The 12,456-nt window shown below is 43.2% G+C and overlaps 1 protein-coding gene across 4 annotated transcripts in view; it reads left to right on the forward strand.

The window, feature by feature from the left end:
* Window positions 1–12,456, forward strand: part of NLRC4 (NLR family CARD domain containing 4) — a 29,298-nt gene that overhangs the window by 15,638 nt on the left and 1,204 nt on the right. For 3 of the 4 annotated variants that reach the window (XM_037066623.1, XM_037066624.1, XM_037066625.1), the window contains 3 exons: window positions 1,367–1,537; window positions 3,982–4,074; window positions 4,636–4,803. In XM_037066623.1, coding sequence (XP_036922518.1) covers window positions 1,367–1,537; window positions 3,982–4,074; window positions 4,636–4,803 — 432 coding nt within the window. Of the gene's footprint in view, window positions 1–1,366; window positions 1,538–3,981; window positions 4,075–4,635; window positions 4,804–8,056; window positions 8,275–12,456 lie in introns of those variants that run through there. The other variant, XM_037066626.1, reaches the window with a different exon arrangement.

Genomic DNA, 12,456 nt, shown 5'->3' on the forward strand with positions numbered 1-12,456 from the left:
GAGACCTCAGTTAAATGCTCCTCGGCCTTGTTCTTTTTTATTCTGTTTGTCTAAAGAGAACCCTACCCTGTCATTAAAACACGACTGACCTTTTTTCATTATATAGCCTACATGAGAAAAATCAAATCAATCCAGTGTTCCGCAAACATTTATGGCATGCCTACGAGTTACACAGAATATCAGAGCTTGAAGGAGCCTAAGAGCATCTAGTTCAACTCTCATTTTATTGCCGCTGGAACCTAGAACAGTTTATTGACTAGCCCAAGTTCTCACCCATTGGTAGAAAGGGTAGAAAAACACCTACCTGAGAAAATCTGGTTTTGTTATTAAAGAATCAACGTCTGGACTCGACCGAACCAGTCTAAACTCATTATACCTCAAAGGGCTGCTGTGCAACAGGTTAGACACGGTATCAAGCACGTCTACACACTTCTCATCCAGTCCTCACAACAGTCCTGGTACATAGGTGTAAGTATCCCTACAACCACAGCTAAAAGGCCGAATAACTTGCCCACGTCTATACCATCATGAAGTACAGAATCCAGGAATCAAACTGACTGCAGAGCTCATGTTCACAACCTCCAAGCTGTGTGTACTCCCAAGACAACCATTAAATTCACTTACTTTGTGCCAGGTATCACACTAAATACATTATACACATTATCAGCAACCTTCCCAAAGTTCTGCAAGGTAGCTACTATTAAAACAGTATGTAGTTCTTTCCATTAGGTTAGAGTACCACCAAGATAAAGAATTACTTTAATGACACAAAGGCACACCCAGTCAATCCAAGGGACATTTTAGAATGTGTTCAATCATACTGTTGATATAAGATACATCTTTCTCCTGGCTGAGCATGCGCACTGCACGGGGCCTTCATTGCAGAGCATCGGGCGGGCCTCTACCATGCGAACACAAGCAGGGCTCTTGAGGCTGTGAACGGTGACTAACGGCACACCCAGGAACTGAAGCCCCGACACTGCCCCTCTGAATTCAGCCTTCACCCCTTCTAAGATTTTTGAGGGGTTTAAAGAGACAGCACTTACTCAGAAGACATTTCTATGAAAAACGTTATGGTAAAGGTATCCATTGATATCCATTAAAATACTATATATTTCCTATGGTTTTTCTCATGCTGTGAAGAGAAGACCTCAACATAAGTGACCTTTGTATGGCTCAGGAGATCAGTAAGTGATAGTTGAAAGGAAAACTACTCTCTTAGGCTTTTAATAACTCAAGGTCTCCACAGAAAGAGCATGGCAAGGGCTCTGTGCCACTGTTCGTTGCCTTCTTTTTAGTCCATTAGTCTATGGTTGAATCAATCTCACTTGATATCCTCATGCATTTCCTTTCGATCTTTTTGCAGCGGAAGGTCTGACAAGCCTGAAGAATATGTGTTTACTTCATTTGACCCGCTTGTCTGACATTGGGGAGGGAATGGATTACATAGTAAAGGCTTTGTCAGCTGAACCCTGTGACCTGGAAGAAATCCAATTAATCTCCTGCTGCCTGTCAGCAAATGCTGTGAAAACTCTAGGTAACTGTTGCTGCGTTAACTGAGAACAGTGTGGGAGAGCATGGCATGCTTCTAGAGTAATGCATGCTAAGTCCTTCAAGCAGAAATCTAATTTTTAGAGAAACTGGAAAAGATAATAAAGACTTCTAGGTAATATCTAGTCTGTTTTTAATGATTTTCTGCATGATTGGAATGAAAATGTATTATAGATGGATAATAGAGAACTTCAGAATAATTGAATAGGTTATAATTTTTAGAGAAGATGAAGAGGTAGAAATAAAAAGGAGGTGCCTGGCCCTGGCTGGTATAGCTTAGTGGATTGAGTGCGGGCCTGCGAACCACACGATCGCAGTTCGATTCCCAGTCAAGGGCACATGCCTGGGTTGCAGACCAGTTCCCAGCAGGGTACTCACGAGAGGCAACCATACATTGATATTTCTCTCCTTCTCTCCTTCCCTTCCCCTCTAAAGATAAATAAATAAAATCTTAAAAAAAAAAAGAAGTAGGTGCCTGAAACATGTCCTCTTACATAATAACTGCTTTCAAAAATATTTGGGTGAATGGATAAATAAATAATAGAGAAGCAGAGAGAGAGGGATTTCCTCAAATGTTTTCAGGTTTCCAGTTCTTACGGATTGCCCTGTTAAGATAGAGTTACTGTGCATGAATATAGGAGCTGAGTCTTTTGAGCTCTTATAGAATGTGCATGAAAAACAAGTATGAAAAAACCCTTTGCATATTACTGGATAAACTGGATATGTTCAATTCAGATGTTCTGTATATTTAGATTTGGGGGGGAAATGGTGCAGCCCTTTTAAAAACAGAATATAAAACTGCTGGGAGTCAGTATGAATTACTGAGATTATTCATATGCTAACATGAACCAAAAGCTAGAGAAACCCATGATTAGAAGGGGCAAGAGAAGCACTGGGAGCAAGAGAACGATGAGAACACTCCTGTACTTCTTTACCTGCCACTGGGAAGAGATGGCTTCACAACTAACAATAGCAACCATCCCCTTTTTAAGAGTTCTGAAGGTTTTTTATATTAAAGTACCAAATTGCAGAAGATATTTAAGAAAAAGATTCATAAGATTGATAAAAATTAATAATAGCTAATATAACAAGAGTATGTATTCATGAAAAACTTGACTAATTTTTTTAAAGGAGATTTTTCTAATCAATCTTTTAAAATTTATTTTATTTTATTTTTAGAGAGAGGGAGGGAGAGAACATCAATGTGTGATCGTTTGCTTCTCACACTGGAGACCTGGCCTGCAACCCAGGCATGTGCCCTGACCGGAAATTGTACCCTTCTGGTTTGTGGGACAACACCCAACCACTGAGCCACATCAGCCAGGTCTCTAATCAGTCTCGACAGGGAAAACTTCAACTACATTAAGCAACCGTGAGAAATGCAGGTGTCCCCACTATCAGAAAGTAGAATGTTTCTATGAAAACTTTCATAAAAGAAAAGGGCATTAAGCATACAAGCAATTACCATTAGTTTTAATTGGAAAAATTTTTACCTCCCTCATGCTTTTCTTATACCTTAGGACACAGTTGCTAAGAGACGCACAATAAATCAAGATAAAGCACAGATGCTCTCAGACAGGGTTTAAAGCTCTGGTGGCAACATTTTGAGATGCTGAGTGTAGATCCCAGGAAGGAACTTGGCGGGGGGCCACTCTGGCTGCCTCACTATAAGGCTCCCTACAAAACAAACGTTGAATGCTATTTTTTCTTTTTTGTCTTTTTTGTAAAAGTGAAATTCTCTTTGGATTCCTTTCAGTTAGCAAAAATGGTACTAATAATGTAGGTTGTTTTGTCACAGTGAAATAACATACTGAACTTTGGAAAAGAGGAGAGTACCTGTACCTGCAATAAAGAAAAAGAGCTGAACAGTTCATAGATGGAGTGATGGCATTTCACAGCCAACATCCTTATTAAGTTATTATTATTAACGTCACAACTATAACGTTAACACAATCATCTACACCTGGGTACACAAAGAACAGCTCCTCCCATATGGTTGGTGTTTGTTCCTTTGTTTCTCCTGCATAATAAGAACATTTAAGAATTGGAGGTAACCTCCCAGTTTATCTAGTTCAACTCCCTCATCTTAAAAATGGAGACACTGAGGCTCAGAGAAATGGAGTGCCTTCCCATAGTGACGTAATTATAGTTCAGGCTGCTCTAGGCTTTATGTGAGCTGAAGTGTATTCGTCAGAACTTAGGACCTTGAAATATCTGTCCATTTGGTCACAGTTGGGGCAGTTGGTGGTTAAACCTATTCAGATACGTTTGGGATTAATCAAATCAAAATTAATTCATCCAATCAAATAATGATTTGTACTCTATCAACAAAGAAGACAAGGAAGGGCTCAGAATTCTTATAAGGATACTTAAAAATGCATATATAGCTCCCTGATGGTCTTTTTATTTTGGATTAAACATTTTTTGCAGCTCAGAATCTTCACAATTTGGCCAAACTCAGCATTCTTGATTTATCTGAAAATCACTTGGAAAAGGATGGAAACGAAGCCCTACACGAACTGAGTAAGAATGGCAATTGTGCCTCATTAGCTGCGCCTTAAGGAAGTCATGTAGCCCTTTCTTAACCTGTCCTTGGAGCACAGGCACAGGGCCCCCGAGGCACCAGTTTTCATGTGCTCACTGCACCTGAGGCTGCCACCTGCTTGTCTCCTTCTAGGGAACTAGCGTCTGAGAGTAGGTGCTGTTTAAAACAACCTTGCTTAAGGAGTAGTAATGAGATTTTTAAGGTATGACAACAATATTGCGATTATGTTAGAAAAAAATTACTACTCACTGTCTGAGATTTGATTTAATTATACAGGAGGGAATTTGGCGAGGATGATGCAAGACTGTCCATGATTTGATGTTTGTTGAAAGTCAGCTTATGCAGTTTCATTAAACTATCCTGCATAATGTTTGTATATTCTTGGACACTTCCCATAAAACATCACCCGGAAAATAAGTCGATTCTCATTACACACTGAGTAGGCTGCAGAGAGAAAGACCATTTCTCTCCCATGTGTCTTCATCCTTCATGCATTTTGTGATGGATCCAAGCCTTGAACCGGTCTCTGGTCCTTCAAGTTGACAGGCTGCACGTCTTGGAACAGCTAAGTGTGCTGAGGCTGCCCTGGTGGTGGGACGTCCGGGTCAGTCTGACCAGGCTGCTGGGGCAGCTGGAGCGGGCCCCGCGACTCGCCAAACTCGGGCTGAAAAACTGGGGACTCGAAGATGCCGAGATGAAAATTCTAGGTAGGTGCCTACGCAGAACTAAGAGAACAGGAGTGGGTCCTAACAGGGCTCTTAAGGCTCTCTCTTTTTTCCTTCCTTTTCTCCCTTCTTCCCTTCTCTGTCTTTATTTTTGCCTCCTCTTTCATTATACAAACATTTTTAATTATATTTTATTGATTATGCTATTATAGTTGTACAGTTTTCCCTCCTTTGCCCCCACCACCCAGCACCCCCACTCCCTCAGGCAATCCCCACAACTTTGTTCCTGTCCACGGGTCATGTGTATAAGTTCATTGGCTACTCCATTTCCCGTACTGTACTTTACATCCCCTGCCTATTCTGTAACCACCGATTTGTACTTCTTAATCCCCTCACCTCTTCACTCATGCCCCCACACTCCCCTCCCATCTGGCAACCCTCAAAGTGCTCTCTGTATCCATGATTCTGTCTCTGTTCTTGTTTGCTTAGTTTGTTTTTTACATTCATTTGTCGGTAGATTAGTATTTATTGCCCATTTTATTGTTCATAGTTTTGATCATCTTCTTTATCTTAAATAAAGTCCCTTAAATAAGTTCTGGTCCTTAACCCATCAAATCATATCATCCTGGGTGTCATTCTTCAGGCCCCTCCTCGGTTCTGCAGGATATTGGAGGCAGGTGGCTTCCGTGACAGACTAATTAGTTAGCTGATAAATAATTACCCTCTCTGGAACCTCACACCTTCGGTGAGTTGGAAAGGATGTATTGTTTCAAAGAGGCTATTGGGGAGTGTGTAGAATTAGAATTACATGTGAGGGAGACATTTTTAGGTAAAGACTTTTTAGCGTCTTTCAGATCTTTAAGTAGGTAGTTTCCTGATCTACCTACATCTGAGGCTGGCCTTTGAGATCAGACAGGGAGGAGAAAGTGTGTTTAATGAAAAAAGAACTGAGCTAGGCGGTAGTTTGCCGTTTGACTTTAATTGCCTAGTGCCTCATTGCCTCCATATATAAATAATGAAAATAAGCATAACAGAAGGCAGCTGACTCTGGGAAATTTAGCTGTAACACTGTGCCCTACATTGCAAGTAAAAAAAAGAAAAGAAAAGAAAAAGAAAAAATGAACTACTCAATAGTAGTAGCTTATTCTCAAAGTCTTAAAAAAATTTTGTGGAATTGTCATTTATACCCCCAATAAATGGTAACAATATTATCCCTGTGTTATAAAGAAGCAGGGACATAAGAAGGCTGGCATACTAAGTGGGGAAAGGGTAAGACAGAGAGGAAGAGCTGATGAAAGAGGGGAGAGAGTTTAGGTGCTGACCTTGCTCCCCAACCCCCACCTGCCATTTCCTCCACCTGCCATTTCCACCACCTCCCAGGGGTATAAAAAGTGATCTTGGGCCTGAGGCATAAGCAGCAGAGTGGGAGCCAAGCATCCTCTGCCTCTGGTCTCTCGCCGGGTGAGTGGACTGCTGTTGGCCCCTCCAGAGGCTCCATCTTTAGGAAATGGTCGCGGGGAATTGGTTAGACAAACCTGCCCACTCCCTAAACTTGATAGATGCGTGAATAACCTGCAGTGACTTAAAGTCTGAGCCTTAGTTTGCTCATCTGTCAAATGAGGATAATGATAATACCTACCATGTTAGTGGTTATTGTGCTAATCAGTACCTGAGCTAATGCATATGGGTAAGTTCAACGCTAACCCACTGCATGTGCTCAATAAATGGTACCGTGATGGTATGCTCTGTGGGCTTCAAGGGAAACCAGAAACCAGGGTTATCGTTTTTAAAAAGCTTTCTCAGCCTGCAAAATAAAGTACAACCTGCCCACTTTTGATGTGTAAGACCCTTCACAATGGAGCTTCAACTCACCTTCCTCTGTCTGCCATCCCTCCCCAGCCACGTGAGGTTCCATCCTCATGGACCTCCTGCTGTTCCCTGGAAATGCCTTTTGTACACCCTCCCCCTGGGATGTCCTTCACCCTCTCCTGCAGTGCCTGTAAGACCTCACTTAAAACTATCTCCTTCTTGGTGAAATATTCTCACTATGTTTCCTCTTCAGTACCCCCAGTACAACCTAGATGTTTGATTTAAGCCTCTTGTCCAGTCTTTCAAACTTTTTTCTTTGACTGTGACCCCCATATTTTATCTCATGACCTAAAACACACATATACACATTTTTAAAGTAAAGTTACACTCTACTTTTTGTTCGTGCTAGCTTATTTCACTTAAAATAAATGCCGAGTGCAACCTATTACGTTTGTTTCCTTTTCCACTAACGGAGGGGATACCCTGCAGCTAAGAACAAAACACTGCCTTAATCCCTATGGGCCTCGATCCAGGGCTTCTGTTTCCCTGGCCACTTCTTGAGTCTGAATTTCTGCTCTCGTGTGTCTCTCATCTGTGTCATCTTGCCTCCTGCAGTGGTTCCTTTCCCTAGTCTCCAAGCGACTCAAAGGGAGAAAACAATCCTTGTCCTTAGTTTCTACAGGAAGGGCCCAGTATAATTATGGATATGACAGATTTACTGAGTGGGCAATTGTGAAAGGTGGGATGACACGAGAGTTCAGAATGGCAGATTAGTTCAGTTTATCGGCACTTCCACATTCTGAAAGAGACGCTCGACCATTTCTGCCAGTTCAGGCTCCTGAGGCCTGTTAATTGCCTTGTCCTCTTCCTGTCTCCATCTCTTAAGGTCCCCATGAAACTCTCCCGGCCCCCAGCATCACTAGTCAATTTAGGCAGTGGCATTTAGTGATGGATACGTGTGCTAGATGCTGTAGAGAAATGAAGAAAGTGTAATGAGAGACAGACTCTAATTAAAGAAAGACTGCCTAATGAGATGTACCAAGAAAATGAGATGTGGATACGTGAGGTATGAAATTAGATACAATGGTTGGGATGTGCTCTCCTGGAAAAGCTCCATGCCTCGATCAGCCTTAATTTTCCACTTTTCCTGCACCTATACTCAAGCTACTGGGGAAAATCACATAATTTGGCAGACAGATCACACTGCAAGTTCAGAGTGACAAATCTCGACAAAAATATTTAGAACCAAATGGTAAGAAAGCACTATATATCAAAGCCTGTGGCATGCAGCAAAAAAATAAAAATAAAAAAAAGCAGGGCTTGAATAATATTCTCATAGCCTTAAATACTTATATTAAGATGAAAGGCTGAGAAATTAATGTTTCTAAGTTAGGAAGCCAGAAAAACAACAGAGTAGACCACAACATAATAAACATTACAGTACGTTATGAGGTGTACCTCATTTACTGTGCTTCGCTTTACTGAGCTTCACAGATGTTGAGTCTTTTACAAACTGAAAGCAACGGCCTCCATTGACCAAAGATTAGGACTCCCTTTAATGCAGGGGTCTGGAGTCACCCCTGCAATGTCTCCGAGGCCTGCCTGCATACAACAATGAAACAGAAAACTAAAGTAAAGATTAGGGAAGCCTAAAATTAGTTCTTTAAAAAGAGTAACAATGCCCTGGCTGGTGGGGCTTAGTGGAGTGAGCGCTGGCCTGTGAACCTAAAGGTTGCCGTTTCGATTCCCAATTAGGGCTCTTGCCTGGGTTTCAGGCCAGGTCCCGATTTGGGGGCATGAGAGAGGCATCCAATCGATGTTTCTCTCACACATCGGTATTTCTCTCCCTCTCTGTCTCCCTCCTTTCCCCTCTCTCTAAACATAAAGAAATAACACCTTAAATAAATAAAAAGAGTAACAAAATAGATAAAAATCAAGCAAGACTGTTCAAGAAAAAAAAAGAGTGACACAATTTCACTCATCGAAACGGAGACACAAGCCCATGTTTGTAGTAACTGAACATTGCCCCAAACTGGAAACGACTAAGATGCCCCTCAGTAGGGAACGATGAACGAACTGGGGCACAGCCATGCAGTAGTGTGTCATTCAGTGGTAAAAGAAATGAGCCATCGAGCCATTAAGTTTCCAAGGGGAAACTTAAATATATATTGCCAAGTGGGAGAAAAAGCAAGTCTTAAAGTGCTACCAAGTGTATGATAATTTATATGGCATTCTGGAACAAGCAAAACTATTGAGATAGTGAAAAAGCTCAGTCGTTGCCAGGGGCTTAGGAGGAGGGAGGGTCAGGGTTGAAGAGAGGCAGCTCGGGGGGCCTTTTCAGGGCAGTGGAAATTGTATGATACTCCAATTGTGCGTACATGACACTGCATCTGTCAAAACCCGTAGAACTTTGCAGCGAACCTTAACGTACGCAAACTAAAAAGATCACTGAGGAGATCTGGGACGCCAAGGTCAAAATGCAGAATGCAAAACAACGTCACCACGTTACAGACTCTGAATCAACCTTACTGTGGCGGATGGGGGGCAAGAAATCGACCTAAATGGCTTTGGGAATGATGTGGAAAACTCAAGGCAAAATAACTTGTACATAAGCACTGTACTTTATTCGACAGTTGGCTCCAGTTGGGGTACAGGTTAACAACTCTGATACTGCTGCCCACTTACACCGAGACTGAGCCGTTAGGCAAATAGACGGGAGAGGATGGGAGCCAGGTTCCCCGATGTGGGGATGGGGATTTACAGCAAGGGGAGGAGGCTAGGCTGGTTTATGGTCATAAATTAGAATTGGAGACAGCAGTATGAGCTGAGGGTGTGTGCAGCTCAATGTAGATATAGATGTTACACAGAGGAAACTATATGGATGCTAACTATACACATATGTAGTATAAACAACCCAAATGCTCTTCACTAATGAATGGATAAACAAAATGTGGTACATACACAATACAGAGTATTATTCAGCCATTAAAAGGAATGGGCTATTGGAACAGGCTACAAGATGGATGAACCTTAAAAATATCATATAAAGTGAGATAGTCACAAAAAACCACGTGTTGTGCAATCCTATTTATATGAAGTGTCCAACATAGGCAAATTTATAGTGACAGAATGTAGATTCGTGGTTGCCAAGGTCTGGGGGAGGGGGGCTCAGGGGTCTGGGTTGCTTTCTGAGAGTGATCAAAATGTACCAGACACTTTAATTTGCTTGATTTCTCTGTAGAAGCCGGCGCTGAGCATTTCCTCCTTTTCAAAGTGTTCTCTTGACTTCCACACCACCTTAGCTACTCCCCAGTCTCCTTTGCAACAGCAATTCCTCTGCTCAGATATTAAATGCTCCCAATTTCCTTAGAACTTGGTCCTTTTCCTCAGAGACTGCCTTTGTCTTAGAACTTCAATGACCATTTTCTACAATTATGACTCACAAAATTTTGTCTCTAGCCCATTGGCACTCTGGGACTACCAGAAAGAAATTGTTACTAGCTCGGGGATCTATTTCACTTGATCTAACAAACTCCTTTAAAAAAAAGATTTTAGAAGGCCCTGGCTGGCGTAGCTGAGTGGATTGAGCATGGGTCTGCGAACCAGAGGATCGCGGTTCGATTCTCAGTCAGGGCACATGCCTGGGTTGCAGGCCAGTTCCCTGCAGGCCAACTCCCAGCAGGGGACACACAAAAGGCAACCATACATTGATGTTTCTCTCTCTCTCTCTTTCCCCTTTAAAGGTAAATAAATAAATAAAATCTTTTTAAAAAAAAGATTTTAGAGCCCTGGCTGGTGTAGCTCAGTGGATTGAGCACAGGCCTGCGAACCAGAGGATCGCGGTTCAATTCCCAGTCAGGGCACATGCCTAGGTTGCAGGCCAGTTCCCGGCAGGGGACACATGATACACTGTGTGTCCTTGGCAGAGGCAACCATACATTGATGTTTCTGTCCCTCTCTCCTTCCTTTCCCCTCTAAAGATAAATAAATTTTTTTAAAAAAAATATTTATTTATTTTTAGGGTGAGCAGAAGGGAGGAAGAGAAACAACACATGTCCCCACTGGGGACTTGGCCTATGACTAAGGCATCTGCCATGACTGGGAATCAAACCAGTGACCCTTTGGCTTGCAGGCTGTCACTCAATCCACTGAGCCACACCAGCCTGGGCCAAAACCCCTTTTTAAATGGCATCTTCCAATTTAAGTGTTAGAAGCTGAACTTCATTCTCTGGACTGTTCTCACAAAGAGAGCCGTCACGTCTGAGCTCTACTATCCAGTTTGTTCTCAAAAAAGCACCATCACGGGGTCCTACTCATAGGAGCTCTGCGCTAAATAAACCCTGGACCCAACCATTCTGCCACATGGATCCTGGTGTCACACTTTCATTTTCCAAGCACTCTTTCTTCTTCTCCAATTGTACTTTAAAAAATAATAACACCTTACTGTTGTTGGGTAAGTGCAGTAGCTTTTCAGCGTCCCTGGAAAATAAGCTTTTGAAGTTTGCCTTTCCTGTTCCCTATGTGCCCTCATTTCCTAGGAGTTCTTCGGCTTTTAGTCTGTGTTCCTTGGTGGAGGCTGTTCTCCAGGGTCTGGTATTCCTGTGCTGTTCTCGGGACACTCTCCAGGGAGGCACGAGTTGATAGGAAGCTTTGTGCCTGAGAGAGGTCCCTTTTCATCTGGTTAGCTTCAGGGAGGGTGAACAGGTAAGACAATGGCTCTCCCCTTGGAGGGCCTTTTCCTGGAGGCGGTTCTGTTTCTCCAGAGACGGATCCTTCCGTTTCCGCCCGGCTGCATGTGAGCCCCCTTGCCAGTGTTCTGGGAACAAAGTGGGGTTGGAAGCCTTATTGCCTTTGTGAGCTCCCGGGGCCTCCTGGCCTATCACGGAACTAGCACTCGTCTAATCTATAGTGTGTGTTCTCACAGTATATTGTAAGCGTACTCAGGCAGGGGCCTGGCCTGGCCTTTCCACGTACCCCCAGCACCCAGCCCAATCCGTGGTACACAGTAGGCAAACATTCAGCAACGTTCTCTGAGTGACAGACTGGAAGGCTCTGGTTCTAGGGTTTTGTTTAGTATGCAGGAGCCCTTCAAGGGCGAGAATCCTCCTGCCCAGAGCATTTGAGATTCTGCCTGGAATCTGGATCGAGCCTCTTCCACGCTCCACAGCCCACGTGCAGCCCACAGCTCTAAATGTCATAGATTCCTTTGCTCTCAGGAGCAGTCTACTCACCCTGAGGACAGAGACCCTGAGGATTACAGGAACACCAGCACGCCCTTGGGGGCGGGCCGATGCTGCCTGTTCTTGGCTCCTGTGCTCGCACACACTGCAGTGATGGTCCGAAAGCTCTCATATTAAGTTGGTACTGTTCTTAAGCCTTCGTTCATCCTCTGGGGGCGGAATGGGCTTTAAATTCTTTTTTAAGTTCCTTTTAGATGGTAAAATCGGGTCTGCTAGTTGAGAAGGAGAAAAGAAGTGGTTCTTTGGGGAAGGAGTCTTACAGACACTGACAACCAGCATTTTGACTGGCGCTTTCCATGCTGGGAAGCACATGAAAAAGGAAGAGGCTGAGGCAGAAACCTGGCCAGGTGGCTCAGTCGCTTAGAGGTTGTCCAGATACGCCAAGGTTACAGCTTCCATTTCCAGTCAGGGCACACGCAAGAATCAACCAATGAAGGCATAAACAAGTGGAACAACAAACTGATGTTTCTCCCTCTCTCAAATCAATTTTTTAAAAAAGATAGAGGCAGAAAACATGAACACAACATGTGAGAGAGAGAGCGAGAGACAGGAGAAAGCTCCCTATAAGGAACAAATAAGGGCTCCTTACGAGGAGGAAAAAGAGAAGAGAAAGTGTGAGGTAGGCTGGGCATAGGCTGAGCCGGCA

Source organism: Sturnira hondurensis, unplaced genomic scaffold (assembly GCF_014824575.4).
Source record: "Sturnira hondurensis isolate 20B ecotype Veracruz unplaced genomic scaffold, ASM1482457v3 Scaffold0016663, whole genome shotgun sequence".
Taxonomy (NCBI): domain Eukaryota; kingdom Metazoa; phylum Chordata; class Mammalia; order Chiroptera; family Phyllostomidae; genus Sturnira; species Sturnira hondurensis.